A 22,073-nucleotide genomic window follows, 5' to 3' on the forward strand; every position below is an offset into this window, starting at 1 on the left:
AGCTGGCAGCCAGAGTTGTACTGGGCAGTGCTGCTGGGAGCCAGCCCAAGGGTGTCCCTGGAGCTCAGCAGCACCAGAAGGGACCTGCAACCATAAAGCAGCAAGAACAGGAGGCAGCAAGCTTCGGTCATCATTTTTACCAGCCAGTACAGAGCTCTGAGCAGCTACTCGGCGGCAGAGGGTCAGTTGCTTTTGGTTTGGTTTGGTTTGGTTGGGTTTGTTGTTTTGTTTGGTTTTTGTTTCATTTTTTTTACAATCAAAGAAATCAAAATGTGACCCGAGTTTACAGAAACAGAATCAAGGCTCTACCCCAGAGCCCAGGGCCAGAGCCAGGCCCTTCCTCCTGCTGGGCAGTGGCGAGTGGCCAGAGCTGGTGCTGGCCACGAGCCCCTCTTGCCTTTCCATCAAGAGCCAAAGCTCTGACCCCTCCCAGCCAGCACCTCCGTCCCCTCCTGTTCCTGTTTGCACTCCCCCAGGCACTGTCGTGGCCAAAGCCTTCCCACTCCTTGTCCAAAGTGCTTCCATTCCTCACAGCCTGTCTGGCCAGCAGCAGTGGCTCCAGCTCCAGGATTTCTGCCCCAGCTCTGGCGTCTTCGGCCCCAGCTCCGGTGTCTTTGGCCCCCAAACTCCTCTGGGTGTGGCTGCTCAGCTCCACACACCCACACCAAGCATCAGCTTGGCAGGGAGGAGGTGCTGGCTCTGGGCACGGGCCTCGAGTCCAGTAAAAAAAAAAGCAAAATAAAGCTGTAGTACTTAGGAAAGTGAAACCAACACCATTTTTGCATAAATATCATCAAGGCCGTGGAGGCTAAGGCTGTTTGCTTCCTGTATTAAGTTAGTTGCCAGTTCCACACTCGTCCGTTGACCTGCCCAGGTCCCTGAGAGATTTGGATTCCTGTCCGTGGGGGCTCCAGTCCTGCAGTGTCATCCTTCAGGCCGTCTCTCCCCGTCTGTCTGCAAGGCAGGAGGAAAAAGCCCATCAGCCACCCCAAATCCCAGCTTCCCACAGCCCTACAGGCTCTGCCCCTGCTGGCCCAGTTCCCCCCAGCTGGAACACAACCCAGGAGCCGTGCTGAGCGTCCAGCTTGGGGATTTATCACTTGGGAATGCATAGCTCAGGATCCTGAACCTCCAGCAGCATCACCCCGTGGCTCCCACCCTGTTGTATCGTGCTTTTTGGTTTATTAGTAGGTTTATGGTTTGATTTGTGATTCGGTGGTTTTCCTTGGTGCTGTTTTCCTTTTGTCTCTGCCTTTTCCCAGTTATTTCGTCAGCCAGTTTCTAGTTTCTATTTCTCCAAACTTTACCCGTTTATTGAAACCGCTTTTCCTCCCTTGGAATGGTATTGGGTCACTGCTGTTATCTCCACCTAGAATTTTTACTCCCAACTCCCCTGATTTGTTGAACGTTGTGCCTTCCCCTGAGACCTGCACACACTTATAAGTCTTTGTTTGCCCCTTGATCGGGGTCCCGGGAGAGGAAAAGGGGAAGTTCACCATCAAATAAAGTTTCCCTGGGACCCGTGTGCGCTGCCTGTGTTTTATATTGCGCCAAAACAAATGACAGCTGGGATTCAACAGAGCTCCAGGGGGAACCTGCCACCCCCCTCTTGTCATCAGCTAGCCGGGGAAAGAGAGCAGCACCACCCCACGTACCTTGTGCAGGGAGGCTCTGAGGCGGCGGCTCCGCGCCCTTCCTGCCCTCCGTCCCCGCCAGCTCGCTCTTAGTCCTGCTCTCCTCCACCTTGGCATCCCCGTCCAGCACCACCTCTGCCCCCGGTGCCTTCGGGGAAGGAGCCGGCCCCGAGCCAAGCGAAGGCTTCTTGGCTACTGGAGGGGGGATCTTGCCGGGTTTCCGCTGGGCTTGCGCCTTGCCGGGGCCCTGCGGGGCGGCAGCAGCCGGGGCTGCCGCGCGCTGCCCCGAGAAATTCATCAGCTCGGCCACCAAGTTCCTCTTCAGGTCGGCCTGTGCCTCTGGGGACGAGGCCGTCTCGATCACCACCTTCCTGGAGCTCTTGGCAAAGATGAAGCTGGCGGTGGAGGCCGGCGATTTGTTCCTGGGGGACAGCTGCCCGTCGCCGGGGGGCCCCTCGGGGCCGGGCTGGGCCGCTCGGCCTCCCGGCGGCTTCTCCGCGGCCTCTCCGGCGGCCAAGGCGGCGGCCTTGAGGTGCACGGCGTGGTGGAGCTGCTTGGAAGGCACCGCGTCGTGGGCGGGAGGCGGCTGCCGCGTGGACAGCGAGCGCCGGACGGGCTTCTGGGGGGCCGGGCGCTCCTCGGCCCCGGGCCCGGGCCCGGCGGCGGGCTCCACGCTGACGGAGCGCAGCCGCACCATCTGCAGCAGCGAGGGCGTGACGATGGGCAGGCTGGCGTCCTCCTTGGCCGCCGGGCCGCTCTTGCTCCGCGACACCGGCTCCTTCTTGGCCTCCGCCCGGGGGCCGTTGGCCGCTCTCTTAAGGCTGATTTGGGGCGGCAGGGCCGGAGCCGAGGGCGGCGGGAGAGGCGGCGGCGGCGGGGGCACGGAGGCCGTGGGAAGGGGCTCAGCGGGGTGTGGAGGCTGTGGAACCTCGGTGGGTGGCTCTTGCTGCTGACATGATGAAGATGAAGCCCCTGGGCTCGGTGTGGCCACCTGCCCGTCCGCCGGGGCCGAGGTGGCGTCGGGCAGGCTGGAGAGATAGGATTCATCCGGAGGGGGGAAGTCTGCCATGGACAGGTCGTGCTCCTCGGGGGCTGGCGGTGGCGGTGGGGGCCAGGCGGTGTCGGTGGGGGGCTCACTGCTGGTCTGGGGGCTCCCCTCCACCTTCTTGGCCGGCGGGGGAGGCGGGTGGTAGGCGGGCGGCGGTGACGGCGGTGGGGACTTGCCGCTGGGCTTGGCCGGGGGCTCCTGGCTGGCAGTGCTGGGCGCTGGGGGGCTTTGTGAGGGCTGGAGGGGGCCGCTGGGGGCCGGGGGCTGCTGGGGCTTGGTGGGTGGCGGGGAGAAGGGAGCAGGAACCTTGGGGTGCGGCGGGATGATGAACCGGTCTGAGCGACTGCTCAGCACCTCGGGCGGGGTCGGGTCCGAGGCCGAGGAGGAGATGGAGGTGAGGGAGGAGGACACGGAGAGCGCAGGAGACTGCAGGGAGCACACCCGGTCCGGCTTCTGGGGCTGAGACTTGCCCGGGGACACAGCTGGGGGTCCCAACCCCTTGGTGGGCAGTGTGGGCGTCCCGCTCTGGCTGGAGTAGCCGCTGGAGGGGGACATGGTGCGGTCAGAGCCGTCGGGGCAGCTCCACTTGGCCTGAGCTTGAGGCTCCCTCAGCACCACCGTCACACCGGGGCGGCCCCGAGGGGCCTCGGGGGAGCTGGCGCCCGCCAGGCTCTCGGAGCGGAGGCTGCTGGTCTCGCTCAGCGACGGGGAGAACACCTCATCCTCGCCCGTGGGGCTGAAGGGCTCGGGCCGCGGGGACCAGGGCGCGCTGCTCTCCCGCTGCGGCCGCCGCTCGGGCCTGGGGGGCAGCCCCAGCACCTTGGGCTCCCCGTCAGCCTTCTGGTGCAGCGAGTAGGTCCTGCGGGGAGGGGCCGGGGGCTTCTTCATCTTCCTGAGGGAGACGCTGCGGGCGGAGGAGCGCTCGCTGGCCAGGCTGGCCGTGTCCGAGCCCTCCGCCTGGCTGCTCGTGCTGTAGGCGGGGGACGCGCGGCCGCTGCCCGCGCCCGGGAGCCCGGCGGTGGCGGGAGCGAGGCCGGCAGCGGGCTTGGAGCAGGAGCTGGCGAAGCTGATGGAGCTGTAGATGCTGATCTGGTCGGTGTCGGAGCGAGCCGCCGCGTCCGCCTCACCGTGCGGCCCCGCCTCGGGCTGCCGGTGGTCGCAGCCGCCCTGGGAGGAGATGGTGGAGCTGTTGGAGACGATGGTCTCCGTGGACTGCGAGTGGCTCCAGTTGTCGCTGGAGGAGGAGGGCTCGCGGCTGCGGGGGCTGCGCTCCGAGAAGCGGGACAGGGAGCGCACCGAGGCCGGGCTGGACGACACCAGGCTGCAGCGGCTCAGCGTCCGCACGCTGCTGCTCGTCAGGGCCACCACGTCCACCATGGGCGGCAGGATGGCGTTGGGGATGATCTTGGACATGTAGGTGCCCTGTGGCGAGATGGACATGACGGGGCCCACCAGCATCTCCGGGGGGTTGGCGTAGGTGGTCATGCCCGGCACGGCCAGCGACTTCGGCCTCACCATGGGCGACAGCTTGGCCGCCGTCTTCCTCCCCAGCAGGCTGTCGTCGTAGTAAACCCTGTTGATGTGCTTCTGCAGGGCTGCGTCCGCCTCCTCCAGCACCCCCAGGCAGACGCGGGCGCCGCCGGCCGCGGGCAGAGGCTGCAGCTTGCCGTCGATGGTGGGGATGCGGACGGCATCGCCGGACACCTGCCCCCCATTCAGCAGGGGCTGCGCTGCCTGCCTGTCCCCAGGGCCCCCCGGCCCTCGCCCATCCGCCTCGGGATGGCCCTTGGCCCCATGGCTGTTCCTGAGACCTGGGAGCAGGGAGAGATGAGCTCAGCGTGATCCCAAGGGAAGGCAAATGGGTCCTAAAAATCCCCCCTCGCCCCCAAAGCTTACCCAGCTCCTTGTGGACGTGCTGGGGGATGCCCAGCACTGTTGTCCTCCTGTCCTTCCTCTTCTTGCCAGCCCTCTCTGAGGATTTGGGAAAGGAGTCGTGTGGTCGGAAGGTGGAACCTGCAAGAGGTGTGAGAGGGTCCAGCTGGTGAGGGGGGCCCTGGCCAGGTGTCCCCAGTGTCACCAGCACCTCCCACTGCCAAAGGATAAGCCAGGCTCAGGCACTGGAACAGCCCAGAGAGGCACCAACCGAACGGTCTGAGCAGGGAGGAGACGCTGTCTGTCTGTCTGTCTGTCCATCCCCCTCGCCCAGCCCCAACACTGACTCAGCCAGAGCTGCTCTCATCTCTCCCAAGAGCCCCCAAATATCCCTGTGCTGGCTCGTGGCCACAGCAAGGCAGAGCCCAGCTCCCTGCCACCCTCCCCGTGCCGAGCCCCACCGGGCACCTTTGCGCTGGATCATCTCGGAGCGGATGGAGAGCGCATCCTCAGAGGTGCTGTCCGTGGCACAGGAGGCTGCCCGGCTCCGGAAGGACAGGCTGTCATCCTCCGAGGACGCACAGGACTGTGGGGACACAGCGGGCTCAGCAGAGCCGGGGCTGCGGGGACAGAACTGCCCCGGCCCCGGCCAGGCCCCTTCCCCGCCGCGGACTGACTCTGCAGCCCAGACAAAAGCTCTTCCGAGGGCCAAAGGCTGAGTCAGCCACGCCGGCATCCAGAGTCCTCCCACCAGGAGCAGGGCTGGGAGCAGCCCCTGGGACCTGCAGGGCCCTGCAGCCCCCCGGAGGGCAGGGGAGAAGGGGCTGGGGCGTGCAAGGAGCACCTGAAGGAGCTGCCAGGTCCAAAGTGACTCCCTGGGTGCTCCCAGCCCGGCTGTGCCCCAGAGCCCAGGGCTGGAGGGCTGCCACGGCTGGGAGGGGGCTGTGGGACAGGGACAGGCAGGATCCCCAGTACAGCCCCATGCTGGGCACAGCTCCCAGTGTCCCCATCCCTCCAAAGCACCCCTGGCACAGGCAGAGGTTGGCATGAGACACTTCAGAGTTCACCTGAGCCCTGAACCTCACTGTCCCCGAGGCTCTGCCCATGCTGGGGTTCCCAGTCCCCCACTTGCAAGGGGTTAAAGGGGCTGAGAGCCCATGAGAGGCAGCAGCTTGAGCAAACACAAGCAGGGTGAGGCACTGGCAGCGGGGTCAGAGCGCAGGGATTGCCAAAGCTCAGCTTGGCCAAAGGAGGGGGAGTTTCCCCTCGTCAGCAGCTGGGGAGGGGCACAGGCACGGGCTGGATATGGCCAGCAGTCCCTGTGTGCCACCACGTCACCCCTCCTCAGGCAGGGCCCCCAGGGGACACCGGTGGGGAAGGGACAGGGGGACAGAGGGATGCAGGCACAGGGGGGCCCTGGCAGAGCCCCACAGGGCAGAGCAGGATGTGCCAAGGCTGAGGACGGGGAGCACAGCTCATCATGGGGCAAAGGAGACACCACCAAGGGACACACGGCCAGTCCAGCCCCACAACCCCCCTGGACATGGTCCTGCCACCTCGGCTGGTCACCTGTCTGCCCCCACACACCACCCAGAGGACAGAAGAGCCACCCTGCGTCCCCTCACCCAGCAGCACCACCGGGCAGGGCTCACCTGGAGGCTGCTGGTGTCCCCGTGGTCCCAGGCACTTTTGGTCTGCTTCTGCTTCTCTGCGGAGGGAAGACAGAAGGTAAATCCCTCCAGGGCACGCAGGGGAAGCAGCTGCCGAGCTGGCAGTGCCCCCTGCACAGCCCGGCCAGCAGCACTGGACTCCGGTCAGCCCCGCGCCGCCCACGCCGCCCGGCCAGCCAGGAGCTGGGACAGCCCTTCGGCCGTGTCCCCGAGGCCACCAAGGCTCGGGGCCACCTACCCTGGTGCTGCAGGGACTTCAGCCCCTGCTGGGCCTGGTTGTGCAGCTCCTCCAGGTGCGGGGGCCGCGTGCTGGGGAAGAAGACGTTGTCGGGGCATGGCTCGCCCGCCGTGTACTGCACGCTCAGCCGCCTCTCGCCCTCGCCCTTGGCAGCGCCTGCGGGGACAGCGGCGTCAGCCGGGCCGGGGGGACACGGCCACGCCGCCACCAGGGCGTGCCACCCCACAGGGGACGAGCCCGGGCGGTGACAGCCACCCCGAGGTGATGTTATCCAAACCAGGAACACCGAGAGAAACCCCAGCCCGCGGCGCGGTCGATATTCCGGAGTCAGGATGTCTCTGCTGGCTTTGTCCCGGCCATGTGGGTCCACCCTCCTTCCCCAAGGCCTTCATTAGGAGCTAACGAGGCGTAGAATTGTGTGGGGCTGGGGGCAGCTGAGCAGGGAAGGGCAGCACGGGAGGGGATGAAATGGGGATGGAAGGAGGATGAGGATGAGATGACTTTCCCTTCCCCTCGGAGCATTGCGTCATTCCCAGGCCTCGCTCACCACCCCAAGAGCAGGGACTCCCCCCATGCCCCGGCAGGCACAGAGGAGGGAAACTGAGGCACATCCAGCAGCAGAGATCCCAAATCCCTGCTGGGAACCCCTCTGGATGCTGAATTCCCCATCTGCCACGCCTGGGGCAGCGCGGAGCCTCCACCCCCTGGCTGGCAGCCCCCTCCCCACAGCCACCACCAGCACCCTGCAGTGCCCACCCTGGCATCAGCCAGCCCTGGCATCAGCCAGCCCTGGCACTGCAGCACCGTGGCACAGCCCTGCCCGCTCCCGAGCCAAGCCTCAAACTCTTCCTGCCCAGAAAGAAAAACAATTTTGAGGAAGGGAAGGGGAGGGCGAGCGCAGGAACTGTCGGGGCTGGCACCCCGGGGGCACGGGCACCTGCTGCTCGGCATGGCCAGCGCCACACACCGCCCCCCGTCCCCCGTGCCCCCCGTGTTCCCGGCCCCTCAGGGCCAGCCCAGGCAGGCAGCGAGGCAGCCGTGCTCGTCTCCAGCACACAAAGGAGAGGCCTGGAACAATGGAGCCGCCCGCCCTGCCGCCATGCCGGCCTCTGCCTCCGCCAGCGCCGGCCGAGCCAGCGGGCACCGGGCACGGCCCGGCCGGCACGGCGGCTGCTGCCACACCGACCCCCGTGCTGCTGCCACATCCCTGCGGGGGACACGAGACACCCGCGGCCCCCCCACCGCCACGTCCCTAATCCGCTTTCCCCCCCAATTCCGGCAGCCCCTCGCCTGACACCCCCAGGGGCTGACACCCCCCGGCGTGCTGGAGCGCAGGGATTTATCCCGGGAACTTCGCGCTGGAGCGGCCGGGGCTGCGGTGACCTTCCCTGCCCTCCCCCGGGGCTGGCAGGCCCCCTGCCCGCTGCCAGCACCCCGGGCCGGGCCGGGGGTCCCGGCAGGCAGGGGTCGCGTGAGGACAGGGCTCTGCTCCCTGCCTCTCCCTGCCCGCCGCTCACTCACCCTTCTTCTTGAAGAAAGCCAGGAGCGAGGAGAGGTTCCTGCCCATGAAAACCACCATGGTGGGGGAGCGGGGAGAGGCTCCGGTCCCCAGGGAAGGGGGGCTCGGCCGCCCCCCGAGGATGCTCAGCCCGTGGTGCCGAGGCCGCTCTCACCCGGCGTGTGCCGGCGGGGCGGATGCCGGCGGCCCCCAGCTCCCTCCCTCCGTCCTCATCCGCACGGGCGGGAGGATGCTCGGCCAGGCGAAGACGCTCCGGCGCAGCTGCTTGCGAGCAGGGAGCAGCCTGAGCCGGGGACGGCTGCGCGGTGGCGGGAGGGGACAGTCCCCGGCGGGAGGGGACAGTCCCAGCTGCGCCCACCGCGCTCCTCGGCCGCGGCAGAAGGGAAGAGGGGCCCCTCCTCCGGCCCTCCCGCCTCCTCCCACGCACGGCACAGACCACGGGGATCTGTTCTTCCAGGCTCGGGGCCAGCATTTCCCCTTCTCCTCCCTCTCGGACCCCTGGGACTGCCCAGGACCCTGCTGGGCACAGCAGCGCTGCAAACCAGTCCAGAACAGTGCGGCCAACTGGGAGGAACTGGGAGGACTGTGCACCTTGGCTGTGACACAGCACAGGCAGCAGGGTCACGTTCCCCATGCCAGCCTGTGCCCAGTGCCCCCCAGGACCTGCCAGGAGCCCCATTCCCTGCAGGGAACACGAGCCAGGACGGGGCAAAGGGTGTTTGTCCTTAGGGACACGGTCACAAGGGCTGGCAGCACCGGGGAAATCCAGGTCTGGGACCAGTCTAACCAGTAGCTCCAGCTGCTGCTGCGGAGGCAGGTGAAAGCAGGGGCAGAAATGCCAGGCGGTCACACAGTGGCACTGCCCTGGCACTGCCGGTCGCTGTCCCCACCGTGGAGGGCAGTGGGTGCCCAGCGCCTCTGGGAGCTCCATCCCCCCCATTTTCAGGTGTTTTAGCCCAAAAAGTGAACAGCACGCAGTGTTTACCCAGCAGGCAGCCGTGTCCTTGTGCCAAACCCTCTGTCCGTGCCCTGCAGCTCCCCACGGGCTGTGCCCAGGGTTTATTCCAGCGTGGGCTCACCCAGCACAGGGTCCCAGCAGGCCCCAGGCAGTGACTGCACAGCCCAAGGGACACTTTGACCTTGTGAAGGACATCTCTGCGTCCCCAGCCAGGCAGCTCTGGGCTCAGCGAGGATTTCTTCCCTGGAATGCCAACATGGCCATGGCCCCAAACAGCAGCAGCTCCTGGCTGTGCCTGAGCAGCAGCTGCTGCAGCAGGGGCAGGATGGGCCCTGCTGCCCACACGCTCCCTCAGGAGGGGGTGGTGGTGGTGGGCAGACCTTCCCCAGCTCTTTCCACAGCACAAGTGGAAAAGGGACATAATTAAAGGGCTGAGGATGCACAGAGCAGGCAGCCACGTGCTGAGCCGAGCACTGCCCTCTGCTCTGGGCAGCTCTGAGCCCAGGAAGGCCCAGGGGTGGTGGTGGCTGGCAGGGACACTGCTCCAAGTGTGCCTTCCAGCTCTGCCACGGGGATGGGACTGCAGCAGGCCCCCCTCCATGGCACCAGGAGCTCCCCAGCAAAGGGAGACAGCCCCTCCTGAGCTGCTGGAGCAGGGCCCAGGCACGGCTGAGCTGCAGCCCATGGATCTGCTGATGGCAGCACAGGTGGGAGCTGCTTCCAGCGCTGTGAGGACATTCCCAGGTGCTGGCAGACAGCCTGGCCCTGCTCCACCTTGCTGCCTGTGGCCCATTGCCCACACAGAGCACCTGGAGAACATCCCTCTCTGCTGAAGACGTGTCCCTCTCCAGTGTGGCACCGCCGAGGAGGAGCTGCAACCTCCCAGAAGATAATCCAGGAGGGGCCTCGTGGCAGCCTCCACTTCTCCCACTCCCTGTGACCTTCGCTACCTCATCATCCTCACCCGGCCGGCCTCACCCCGGCTCTGTCAACACAGCAAAGCTGCTGGGGCCGGGGGAATCCAGGAAGGGGAGAGCCCCGGGGCTGCAGGTCCCGCTGGGCTGGGAAAGCCGCTGCAGCTGCAGCCGCTGCCGGCAGCAACACGCCCGGCTGGAGCCGGTGTCCCGGCCCCGGTGCATTCCTCGCGGTGCATCCCGGATCGCCCCGTGCCCTCCGGGCTCTGCTGACACACGTGCCTTGGCCACGCGTGCTCCCGGGTAAGGCAGCCTCTCGGGGATGGGCTCCCCAGCTGGTACCTGCTGCCAGGGCCAGGCTGCCCCGGAGGGAGCAGAGCATCCCCGGAACCAGGCACAGCAAGGGACAGGGAGCCCCAAGCACGCTGCCTTCAGCTCTGCCTGAGCCAGGCTGGAGCTCCCAGAGTGGGAGTGGGAAGGGCTCCGCAAGGGCTGAGACCCCGCAGGAGCACGGCCAGCCCGATGCTGCCCAGAGAACTCGGTGCTGGCTGCTGCTCTTCACTGGAGAGAGCCAGGGGAGCACGCCCCGGCTGCCGTCCCCCTCCCCGGCAGGCCTGTGCCTCCTGCGAGCAGCAGGCTGGGCCGGGCTGGGCTGCAGGCATCCACCCCTGCCTGCTCGGCACTGCCCCGACTTGCCTGCTCCGCGCTCGGCGCGGCTCCTGCGGCGGCTCCGTGCCCGCCCCTCCACCGCCACTGACTCACCGCCGAAAAATGGGGAGGAGGGGGAGCTGCCAGGCCGGCGGGAAGGGGCTGCGAGGTCTCAGAGGAGCCCGCCTGTGTCCTGCTCTCGCCTTGCCTCCTTCTCCCGGCAGCCAGGGCAGTGAGAAGCCTCCCCTGCCCCACGGGGTTGGTGCTCCCCCACCACTCTGGGGGTCCCTCCCAGCACCATCCAGGCCTGGGGATGCTCTGCTTGCCAGCTGCCACCACGAGCAAGGATAACACCACGAACACCATTCCTGAGAGCTCCATGGAGCTGTCAGGACATGGATGGACCCTGACAGAGCATCACACAATATTCTGATTCTGAAGGGACCTCATCCAGCCCATCGGCTCCAGCATCCTGTTCCTCTGCTCCCTTTGCAACCTTCAACTCTTTAGGGTGTCTGGGAGCCTCTAAAGGCAACCAACCCGTTCCCCAAATCCTTGTCTCAGCACAGCATCCACGCCCTGGGACACCCCGGGAGACCCTGAGCACTCCAGGCAGGGTAAGAGCACAATAATATTGACAGTGGCTCTGGCCACACAGCCCCTGCTGCCAGCCTGCCCTGGGCCACACCTGGGGGCTGCTCCAGCCAGGAAAACATCTCCACCAAGCAAATAAACACCGCCCATCCACGCTGCGGGCTCGGCTCTCAAACACGATCCCACGCAGAGCCCGAACTAAAATTAATTTCAACTGAGAAAACAAACTTGGATTGTTTTTTGTTTTTTTTTTTCTTTCTTCCTCTAAATCACAGCGCAGAAAGCTGCCTGGTCTCACCTCGGTGAGCCAGCAGGCCCTGGAGAAGGAGCTGCTGCAGAATCCCCCTTGGAGCAGAGCCGTGGCTCCGGCGCCTCCAGGCACGGCTGCTGTCAGGACAGGAGCACTCGGGCTTGTGCAGCGGGGCCCTGGCCTCGCTGCTGTCCCGCGCTGCCCCACAGCAGCCCTGAGGTGACACAGGTGCCTGCTGCTCCCTGGGTGACCCCAGCCCCGGCCAGGCAGCAGAGCAGGGGGGTCCCGGGCAGGACCCCGCTGGTGGCTGTGCCTCCCCCGGCCCCTGCCGCAGCCCAGCCGGCCCCCTCCATCCCACCACGGCCCCACCCCGCGCTCGTCCCTCCCGGAGAAGCCACCAAACAGGTTTGAAGGTAAATAACAGCCTTCCCTCCTGCTGCCAGGAGCCGGATCCGGGCGGGAACATCCCCGTGGGGAGCGCAGGGCAGGAGAGAGGCACGGGCCGCAGAGGGTGACACCGGCGGCGTTGTGACCAGCGACAACACCTCCTCCTTCAGTCCCCCAGAGCCTTGTCCCTCCCTCCATCCCTTCCTCGGTGTCCCAGCCCCCGGCGCTCCGGGCTGGCTGTGCCCGGCCGGGCGCTCTCGCCAGGCACGGGCGCTGCCTGTCACAGCAGGCTCCCCGCAGGAGCCGGATTAAGGACAAGACGTTGCAGGTTTTTTTCCGTGCACGGATCCCCCGTCCTTGCAGGCAGCGCCCAAGCCCGGGGGCTTTTCCAGGGAAACGCTGCGGAGGTGCCGATCCTCCCACGGAGAGGGACACGGTGCCACCAGCGACAGCGGCTGCCACCAAGGCGGGGTGGGGGACAAGCCAGAGGCACAGGGCAGGTGCCATCCCCGCCTCTCGGTGCCGGCACGGCACGGCACGGCACGGCACGGCACGGCACGGCACGGCACGGCAGAGCCGAGCTGCCTGCCGGGGACAGCCGGGAGCGGGAGGGGGCACCGGGAAGGGCTCGGATGTCCCGGCAGCAGCAGGATGCTGGCCGGCCGTGCCTGGAGGAAGCGCCTGTGTAAATCTCGGCGTGTCCCCCGCCGGGACCGGCCCCTGCTCTCATCCGCCCCCCGGGTGTTTGCGGAGCCGGCCCAGCGTGGGGCTGGCACGGGGAGCGGCTGCAAAGGACACGGCTCAGCCCACACCGGAGCTGCCCCGCAGGAGCCGGTGCTGCCGAGAGGCTCCGCGGCTGCTGCCGCTGCTGCTGGGGACGCTCACAGCCACAGCCACCCTGGGACACACGGGTACCCATCCCTGGAAGTGTTCCAGGCCAGGCTGGAGCAGCCTGGGATAGTGGAAGATGTCCCTGCCCGTGGAGTGGAACGCGATGAGCTTCAAGGTCCCTTCCAAATCCAACAATTCCATGTGTTTTGGGCTGTTTTTTTTTCCTGTGAGCCGCCCCAACGGCACCGAGGGGATGCGGGAGCCGGGTGCCCCCCACCCAAAGCTCCATCCCGGGTGACCCCGCACCCAGAGCTCCATCCCGGGTGACCCCGCACCCAGCGCTCCATCCCCGCTGACTCCGCGGGCGCAGCCTGGCCAGCGGCCACGTTCCTGCGCCCTGACTCAGCAGGGCCCGGCGGGGAGTCCCGATAAGGAGGCGATAAGGGGCTTCGCTCTCCCTGGGGCTCAAGGACCTTCCCCGGCGTGGAGGAGCCCGCGATGAGAGGCTGGGGATGCCCCCCGAGCAAGCCAGGGCTGGCACGGGGTGCGTGGGTCTGGCACTGGTGGGCAGAGTGGGTGGGCTCGGCCCAGAGCCACCCCGGAGCCCTCGGCCGTGCCCACCCTGTCCCTGGGCACCCCTGCTGTGTCCCCTCAGCACCCAGCGGCGGTGCCCACCCTCTGCACACACGGCACAGGCACAAAACCATCTGCCAGTGCCTGCCCGGGCCGGGTGCGCCGACACCGGGCACGGCAGGGCCGAATTCAGGTTCCAGTCACCAAAGAGCCAGGAGCTGGGGACCCTGCTCCAGCAGCCCGCCACGCGCAATCGTTCTCCAGCCCAAAATGCAGAGGCACCCCGGGTCCTGGAGGGTGCCGGCACACCCTGCCCCCAGCCGGCCATCCCGGCTGCGCCCTCCGAAACGCTGAAGCGACACAATGCAAATTCTCTGGCTTTGTGGCCGCCGCGCCGTTGCCATGGAGCCGTGGCAGAGAACAAACACAACTCGCCCCATGTTTTCTCAGCACCTTCCACCCCACGGCCTTCGGCCCCAGAGGCAGCCCTCGGCTCGCGGGATGTGCCAGCCCCGCATCCCGCCCGCTCCAGGAGATGGAGCAGGGCTTCCCCGGCAGCCCTGGGAAGGGAGGCACGGTCCTGGTTCGGGATTGACGAGGGGCAGCCAAGGCTGGCCGGGCATGGAGAGGAGGTGGAGGTCTGAGCGGGAATGGCTCGTGGAGGATGTGCCGGGGATTCAGCTCCAGGCAGCCCGGCCCGTGGCTCCGAGCCCCTCCTGCACGGAGAGCACGACCAGAGGAGCCTGCGGGAGGATGTGGAGAGCCTGCAGGGAAGGAGATGCTGTCCCAGCACGGCCATGGGCCATGTGTGACCTCCTGCCTCAGTTTCCCCATGCACTGAGCAATGTTCTCAGCCAGGACATTCCTGCACCCTCTCCCTGTGCAGCTGAGGGGTCTCCTCATCCCAGGCCCCACCTCTGGGGTGGTTTTGCTCGGTGTCCCCAGGCCTGTGCAGAGCTGACTCCAGGCCCTTTTTACCCTGGGCTCTCACACCTGGGTGCTGCTGCCTGTGAGGGAAACAGGGCAGGAGGGACAGCAGACCCCACAGGGCTGGCAGGGGAAAACCCCCCAGCTACCCCTGGGTGCTGCCAGCCTGCTCCTGCGATCCTGCCCACGTGCCTCCCCAGGCCCCTCCTGGCCTCAGGCTGGGCTGGGGACACGGGGACAGTTTAACGACATCACTGGGGGAATCAGCAAGCCCGGCATGGGGACGACGTTACTGCGAGGGACCTTCCCTGCTGGCATCACCCTGCTGGCATCACCCTGCTCTGACGGAGGAAGCTCGGAGGGAGCTCTCCAGGCACCCTCGGGGCTCGCAGCTCCACGCGTGGGTCCCGCCCAGCTTGGGACCCTTTCCCTGCTCCCGTCCCTGCAGGGAAGATCTCGGTCCCTGCTTCCCGCGGGGCTTTCCAGCGGCATCCATGGAGACGGAGCACAAAGCAGCGGGGCAATCGGTGTGTGGACAGACGGACGGACGGACACAGAGAGGGGGGGAGCAGCCCCTGCAAACGCCCCCAGACCCCCGCGGCACAGCGAGAGAAACCCAGGCACGGGGCGGGGAGGAAGGCGACGCTGGCAGCGCCGCGATCCCACTCGGAAAACAAATCAGTAACTCACCCTGCTGATCCCGTCCCGATAGCGCGGCCGGCCCCGCCCGCAGCCTGGGGGGCTCCCCCCGCCCCACGCCGCGCTCGGGGGCCCATCCTGCCCCCCAGCACAGGGAGAGCACAGCAAAGCCCCCCTCGCCCCCCGCTCCTCCCCGGCCCAGCAGAACTTTCCCGAGAGCGCGACCCCTCCCAGCTCCCGGAGCGGGGACCCCCCGAGCCCCATCCCCCGGCACCCGAGCGGGGACTCCCCGCGCCTCATCCCCCGGTCCCCCCGCGGCTCCTACCTGCCCTGGGCTTCCCGGAGCGGCCGAAGGGCCAGGGGGAGCCGGGCTTGGCGCCCGCGGGGCTCCTCTTGCGGTGCGCGTTGCCCATGAGGCCGCTGCCGCCTCCACCGCGGCCGGGTGGAGGGCACCGCGGAGCTACATGGCCGGGCCGGGCGGGCTCCGGGGCGGCCCCGCTGGAGCGGAGGGCTCTCAGCCGCCCGCTCCCATCGCCCCGGCCGCGGCGGAGCCGAGCGCTCCGTGCCGGAGCCAATGGCACGGGCAGAGAGGAGGGGCCAGCCGGCAGCGCCCGGAGCATCCGCGCCCTCCCAGCCCCGTCCCTCCGCCCGGGATGCCTGGGAGACAGCGAGAGGCTCAGGGGCACCGAGCATCCCCGGGCGGCTCAGGGGCACCGAGCATCCCCGGGCGGCTCAGGGGCACCGAGCATCCCCGGGCGGCTCAGGGGCACCGAGCATCCCCGGGCGGCACAGGGGCACCGAGCATCCCCGGGCAGCGCGGGGATGTCGCCTCCAGCCGGGCTCGCCCCTCGCTGGAGCTCGCCACGCCGCCACTTCTGCTGGCCCCAAAAGAGCCGCCGCTACAACCCTCCCCGCCCCCGGTGGGTTTTTACAACTCTCCCCCTTGTGGGGTTTGGGGAGACCTCGCCCAGCCCGGCCAAGGTTAGGACAGGACTAGCAAGGCTGGAGCGAAGCGCCCGAGGCCGCGGGCTGGGTCGTGGCGCTGCCCAGAGCCGGGGCGAGCAGCCACATGCCAGCCCCGCGCAGCCCGGCGTGGGTGGCACCCCCGTGCCCTCCCCAGGGCCGAGTCACGAGCACGTTGCTCACAGCGGCGGCAGCTCCCGCGCCCTGGCCGGGTGTACCCGGGTGTACCCGGGTGTACCCCGGCCTCTCCCTGCTCCAGCCCCCGCTCCAGCAGCAGCCAGGGCTGGCAGGGCGCAGGGCACGGGAATCGCTGCTCCAAAAGCGCCCAGAGCAGCCCCTCCGCGGCCCCTTCCCCACGGCCACTTTCCCCTCCTGATTTTTAATGAGAGCGTTAAACGCTGCGAGGGCAGGGAGGGGTCAGCCAGGCAGGCAGCGGTGGGCAATTCCTGCTGGCAGTGTTTATGTTCCTTAGGTGATTCATCAAAGGCTGGGATAAATAGGAAGGAGGGTTTTGTGGGAAAGGCACAAAACCGGGGAGGTGGCGCAAGAAAGAAAGGAAAAAATTAAAGATCAACCAGCAGCTTTGTCCTGACCTCCCAAGGTGATCGGCACCGAATTAATCTTTGGACTTCAGTCCTCCCCAGCAATGGAAATATTGATGGTTCAGCTCCTCAGCAGCTTGGTTGGGTGCCCAGGGCACGCTCAGCTGGGCAGGGACTGTCCCCGTGAGTTTGTGCCCCATTTTAGGGAGGTGAGGGGATCCAGAGGAAAACATTCCCTGTTTTCCACCGCTGGCTGTGCCCCGTTCACAGGACAGCGAGGGTGAAACAAGGGAACAAACGATGGCCACAAGAGCAGCAGATCAGTGACCGGTCTGTGCCCAGGGACTGCGGGACACGAGGGTTCCTCCTCTGCTCAGCCAGGGGCACCTCCGGGCTGGGACGAGTCCTCCTCCCACTGCCCAGCAGCCCCGGGATTCCATCCCAAACCGCGGACCCCCGTGCCGCCGAGACCCCTCCCCAGCGCCCCAGGGGCTCCTCTGCAGATTTCTTCCACCCAGAGCAAATCTCCCGGCGCGGCTCTCGCGTTTCTCTCCCTGGGAGAAGCAGGGAGGCTGGAGCCTGCCCCAGATCCAGGGAGACACTTCCCCCTCCACTCCCGAAGCTGGCTGAGGGAACGCGGCCGCCGAGGCGCCTCCGCCCCCGGCACAGCCCGGGCAGAGCTCCGGGAGGGAGCCAGCTCCGGGCACGCCGCGGGTGCCAAAAATACCCAGTGGCTTCTCTGAGCTGCACCCACTGCCATGGGTAACTCACAGCCACGAGCAGCCCCGGCTCCTCCTGGTTCATCCCTGTAGGATTTGGGGGGCTGGGAGCAGCACGGGGGGCTCCAGCATCCCCCAGACCCCACTGAGCTGCCCCGCTGCTGCTTCAGGGCACAAACCCCCTGGAAGCTGAGGGCAGGCTGCTCTCATCGTGTGTCCCAGAGCTGGTGATGTGAGCAGAGCTCTGGCTCAGGAGTGGGGACAGCTGAGCTCCCCAATCCCTGCTCCGTGTGAGGGGAGGGCAGGGCGAGGAGGGGAAGCATCCTCAGCCTCCCCAGCACAGCGGGCCAGAGATGCTGATCCCAGGCAGAATCTGCTCTCCAGGCCAGAAATCCCTGCTTTGACTCACTGGGAGAACTCTGCTAAGAGCTGGGAGCAGCAGAAGAGCTGCTCCTGAGATAGAGATCTGGTCAGCACAGCGTGGCTGCCCCGAGCACATCTGATCTGCCAAAGTCACACATTCCCTTGGTCAGAGAGGCCAGCCCAGGCATGGGACCCTCTGTGCAGTCACAGGGGGCAGATCTGTCCCCCCTGGTGCCCTCCACCCCTCCTGCAGTTTCCCCCACTCCTTCTGGAGTTTTCTGACCCTGATCCCATCTCCCAGCAGACACAGAGCAGGAGCTGAGCTGCCTGAACGAGAAAGGAATTCAGCCCTTGTTCCCTTCACGGGGAAGTAAAGCTCAGCGAGGCAAAGGTAACACAAAAACCCCACTTGAGATCCCCAATCATTAACAGAAATACATAACCAGGAGGGTTTCAAATGATTTCCTGCTGCAGCCGAGTCCAGGCCGGCTCTGCCGATGACAGGTCCGGCTCCAGCCCCGAGGTGCAGGGAGAGCAGCTCCCTGCTCAGGCTCAGGTGCATTTCACCCCTGCACAGCACGACCAGCCCAAGGCTCTGGCTCCTGCTTGGCAGGGAAATGGTTTTTCACTTCATCCTTGCCCAGCTCCTCACCTCCCAGCGGGTTGTGTTCCCAGCGCTGCCGGGGCCCGACTCAATGATGATATTGTCTTATGAAACCAGACCTCCCTTCCATGGGGGAAATATGACCCTGTGCAATCGTTTTATCGGATCTCATGGAACGTTATTCTCAGGAGAAGCCCTCCCAGTTGTCTCCAGGTGGAATAGCTGTGGCTGCAGACACACCTCTCTTTGTTTGCCCGTGCCAGGCCAGGCCAGCCAGGGGATTCCTGCTGCTCACATTGCTCAAGTGTCACTCTCTGCCTCTGGCAGATGAACAAACTCATTCCCACACACACACGGAGCAATCCCCACCCTCTCCCCTCTCCTCTGAGCTGACAAGCTCGGGGCTCAACTGTGTTTACACCAAACCGTGCGTGGCAGCAGAGGATGGAGGCAATAATTGTCCAGGGAGATTCCACAGCTCAGCCCCACATTTCCTTGAGGGCTCACGTGCACCCTGTGGCATCAAATGTCACCAGCACAGAATCAAGGGATTATTAAGGCTGGAAAAACCCTCCAAGATCAGCAAAGCCAACCTGTGATCAAACCCCACCTTGTCAACCAGCCCAGAGCGCCGAGTGCCACGTCCAGTTGTTTCTTGAACTCCTCCCAGTGCTTAAAAACCCTTTCCATGAAGGAGCTGAGCACGATCCCCACCACAGCCCAGCCCCTCCACCCTCTGCTCGCCCTGCACATGGCAAATCCCCAGTCCCAACAAGCACTTGCTGCTGCTACAAAGCAGCTGTGAGCATTGAAAGCTTTATTTTTAACATCACTATCCCCCACCCCAGTTCAGGAAATCATTGCTGCTGGACTAAGCTGGCATCAAAAAGGAGGGAAAAAAAAAGAAAAAAAGAAAAAAGCCAACCCTAATTTAATATTTCTGGAACATCGGTTCCTTTACTTCATCAAGGAATTAAGAGGAATGTTGTGAAAGCTGGATAAAGCAGCAGCCAAAAAAAACAGACTAAAAGCACTGGACCCCAGCACCAGCTCATCCCTCACCCCAGAGCTGTGTTCACAGCTCTGCACCCCGAAATCCAGCCCAGGGCTCCCCAAATCCTCGCTCTGCGTTTGACCCTTGGCACAGCCCAGCTGCTCTCCCCGCCGGGGCTCAATCTCTGCTCTGCCTCCAGAGGTTACTGTGGAAATAAACCCTGGAGCGGCTGGGACTGCACCTGCAGCCAAACGTCAGAGCATCCAGGGGATGCAATTCCAGCTGGGAGGGAGCCACCCCCTCTCCCAGAGCCCCTGGGGTCCCCCAGGGGCGGCTGATGCTCGCCCAGGAGGGGATTAGGGAGCCTTTCCTCCCAGCCCAGCTGTTTGGGCAGAGAGATGGGATTGCTGACAGCCACGGGACCCAGGGGATTGATCCGAGTGGAAATGCTCTCATCCTCCCCTGCCTGATTTCAGTGCTGAGCAATGCTGGCATCACCAGTGCCCACAGACAGCGGGCAGATGCCCAGGGGTGAGCCCTGACCCATGAGCCCTGGGGTGAATTCTCTCTCTCTCCCCCATCGCCTGGAGCCATCCTGCTCCCCTCCCCATCACCAGGATGGTCAGGCTCGCCCCGTCCCAAACCCACGGCCAAATCCACCTGGGGAAGGGCAGGGTGATGGGTCAGGGGCTGTTCCAACGCCCCCAGCACCACACGGCCACAGGGCAGGCTGAGGCACTCCGAGCCCGCTGCAGCTCTCCCCTGTCCCCCTCCCACAGCTCCCAGCTGATGTTTGGGATAATTCCCAGCCGGTCCCGCTGCCTCCGGGCAGGTCAGAGCCGCCGGAAAGCACCCGGGGCTAACCCTCCTTCCTCCCCCCAGCCCAGCCCAGCACCGTGAGGCACCCTGACCCCCATGCCCGGGGACACGTTACCCCATCCCCGGGGCGGGTGCAGGCGGCCGGAGGCGCTGGAGCAGGGAGGGGCTCCTGGCGCGCTCTCCCTGCTGGAACTGCACGGGAGGCGGATTCAGTCACGCAGGCAAGCTGCAACCGCTGCACATCTGCGCCGCTTCTGCCGCCACTCCAGGGGGGCGAGACCAGGGGGAATTTGGGGCGCCTCGCGTCCGTCCCACGGGATGGCAGCGCTGGGAAAAGCGCAGGCAGAGGGGAGAGACCCCCGGGCTGGGGCACCGAACGCCCCTCCATCACCAGCACGGGCTGTGGCACTCAGGACAGCTCTCCTGGGTGGGACAGCGGGGTGGCAGTGCAGGGACAGAGCCCTGGCTGGCACGAGCTGCCACAGCCAGGTCCCCGAGCTGTGACCCTGGCGGGCCGTGACTTGGCATTTTGAGGATTAGCTGGTGAACGGTACAACTTCAGGGGAAGGGAAAAAAAATGGAAAAAAAGGGCTGGCAGAGCTGCTGGGGGCGTTTCTGCCGTGAAGAGGAACATCACATGCTCCGGCACATCTCGTTTTTTCTGCTCAGGTTTCAGTGCCGGGCCGTGGCAGCGGCGTCCACACACGAGAGCTGGGAAGGAACCACCAGCAGCATCTGAGGGATCAGCCCAGGAGGGAGCTCAGCTCTTCCCAAGCCTCTTTTCCTTTCCACGGCCACTCCTGTCCTAGCACAGGTCCCTGTGTGCTCCTCCACGCAGCACACAGGCTTGGGTGCCTGGAATTTCACTCCCTGGAGCAAATTGAGGAAGAAAGTCCCAGCTGACACCCTGCTGTGCTTGGGTGCCACAGAAGAGGCCTCTCCCTTGGCAAAAGAGCCAAAACATGGCTGGCAGAGGTGCCCTCGGGGAGGGCAGGGGTGTGACACAGACGGTGTCCCGAGGGTGTGGGGTGGGACAGGCTTTTGGGGTGATTCCCTCCTCGCTGGGACATCCACTGCTGCCAAAGCAGCGCCGAGGAGAGGAGCGTGACCAGACAAGCCAGCACCCATCGCTCTGCCAAAGCTCCCTGGCTGAGCCCTGGCATCCCCAAAACAGCTCCAGGATGGCCAGGAGAGGGGACCCAGAGCAGCTTCCCCTGCAGGATTGTCCTGCTCAGGGTGCCAGGGACGTGGCTGGGCCATGGAGGGGCCGGGGTGAGGGCCATATCTGGGACAGGAAGGGCCACACCTGGAGCACGCAAACACCCTGCCCAGGAGGAGGAGGAGGAGGTGGCAGCGGCTGGCATCCCTCCAGATTTCCCTCAGCCCCAGTGACCTTCTGACTCAGCGCAGGGAGAACCTACCCAGTGAACCAGCACCAGCCCCGGGGCTGGGGCCAGATCGTGCCAGGGACTGCCGGATCCATCCTGCTGCCACCACGGCCCCATGGCCACTGCCACCACCACTGCCACCACCACTGCCACCATGCCACTGCCACCTCCTTGCCCCTTTTCAGCCACCCCTGCTGCCACCATGGCCAGCAACCCCACCCCACCGTGGCCAGCCCCTGTGCCCCTCCTGTGCCCCCTCTTTAGCCACAGCCATGGTCACCACCTCAACTCCTGTCCAGCCCCCACGGTGACCCCTCTTTGGCCACCTCCAGGGTCACCATCCTGACCCTCCCTGGCTTCCACTGTAGCACCTCCTCGGCCTCCATGGCCACCACCTTGACCTCTCCTTCACCACCTCCACGGCCACTGCCGTGACTCCTCCTTGGCCACTGCCACCACCCTGAGCCCTCCACAGCCACCAGCCTTATCCCTCCTCGCCCTCTGCCCTGGCCACCATTGCCACCACCACCCCAACAACCCCTCGCCCACTCCCACAGCCATCACTCAATGCTCTGCCATCACTCCAACACCACCGTGGCCACCACTGTGCCCCTCCTTGGCCACCGCCGTGACCCCTCCTTGGCCACCGCCGTGACCCCTACCTCGACACCTCTTTGAGCAGCTCCCTGAAATCTCCACCCCCACTGCGGCCGCCCCCGTGACCCCTCCTTCAGTGCCACCGTGGCCACCTCCCCGCCCGCTCCTCACCTGCTCCCTCCGTCCCTCCCGAGCCGCTGCCGTCCTTGGGCGGCCGCCGCCGGCCCCGGAGCCAGCTGAACGCCCGGCGCAGCGAGTTCGCCCGGGATTTCTTCCGCCGGGGGGGAGCCCCGGGAGCCTCCGCCGAGCCGCCGCCGCCGCCGCCCCGCTCCGGGTCCCGCTCCCCGCCCGCCGCAGGTGCAGCCCCGGCGGACATGGCCGC

At 66.1% G+C, this 22,073-nt stretch overlaps 1 protein-coding gene across 3 annotated transcripts; it reads right to left on the reverse strand.

Annotated features, from left to right (window-relative positions):
• Window positions 1–122: 122 nt before the first annotated feature.
• On the reverse strand, window positions 123–22,073 carry NHSL3 (NHS like 3). Of its 3 annotated transcripts, none has more exons than XM_064398064.1 (7): window positions 21,863–22,073; window positions 6,463–6,618; window positions 6,207–6,262; window positions 5,023–5,140; window positions 4,579–4,695; window positions 1,656–4,493; window positions 123–954 (listed from the first exon to the last, which is right to left on the reverse strand). In XM_064398064.1, the coding sequence occupies exons 1-7, from the start codon at window positions 22,065–22,067 to the stop codon at window positions 932–934; spliced, it is 3,513 nt and encodes a 1,170-aa protein (XP_064254134.1). In that variant the 5' UTR covers window positions 22,068–22,073; the 3' UTR covers window positions 123–931. The 3 variants fall into 3 exon arrangements, with proteins under 3 accessions (XP_064254134.1, XP_064254133.1, XP_064254135.1); XM_064398063.1 differs by lacking the exon at window positions 21,863–22,073 and adding an exon at window positions 15,028–15,279; XM_064398065.1 differs by lacking the exon at window positions 21,863–22,073 and adding an exon at window positions 7,984–9,115.

This window comes from Passer domesticus, chromosome 24, assembly GCF_036417665.1.
Source record: "Passer domesticus isolate bPasDom1 chromosome 24, bPasDom1.hap1, whole genome shotgun sequence".
Classification (NCBI taxonomy): Eukaryota; Metazoa; Chordata; class Aves; order Passeriformes; family Passeridae; genus Passer; species Passer domesticus.

Excerpts from the sequence above, each read along its gene's own strand:
- NHSL3 (XM_064398064.1), bottom strand. The coding sequence starts at position 22,067 with ATGTCCGCCGGGGCTGCACCTGCGGCGGGCGGGGAGCGGGACCCGGAG. Across the intron at positions 6,263-6,462 it reads GAAGTCCCTGCAGCACCAGG|AGAAGCAGAAGCAGACCAAA; the intron begins GTAGGTGGCCCC and ends TTCCCTCCGCAG. Across the intron at positions 955-1,655 it reads TCAGAGCCTCCCTGCACAAG|ACAGACGGGGAGAGACGGCC; the intron begins GTACGTGGGGTG and ends CCTGCCTTGCAG.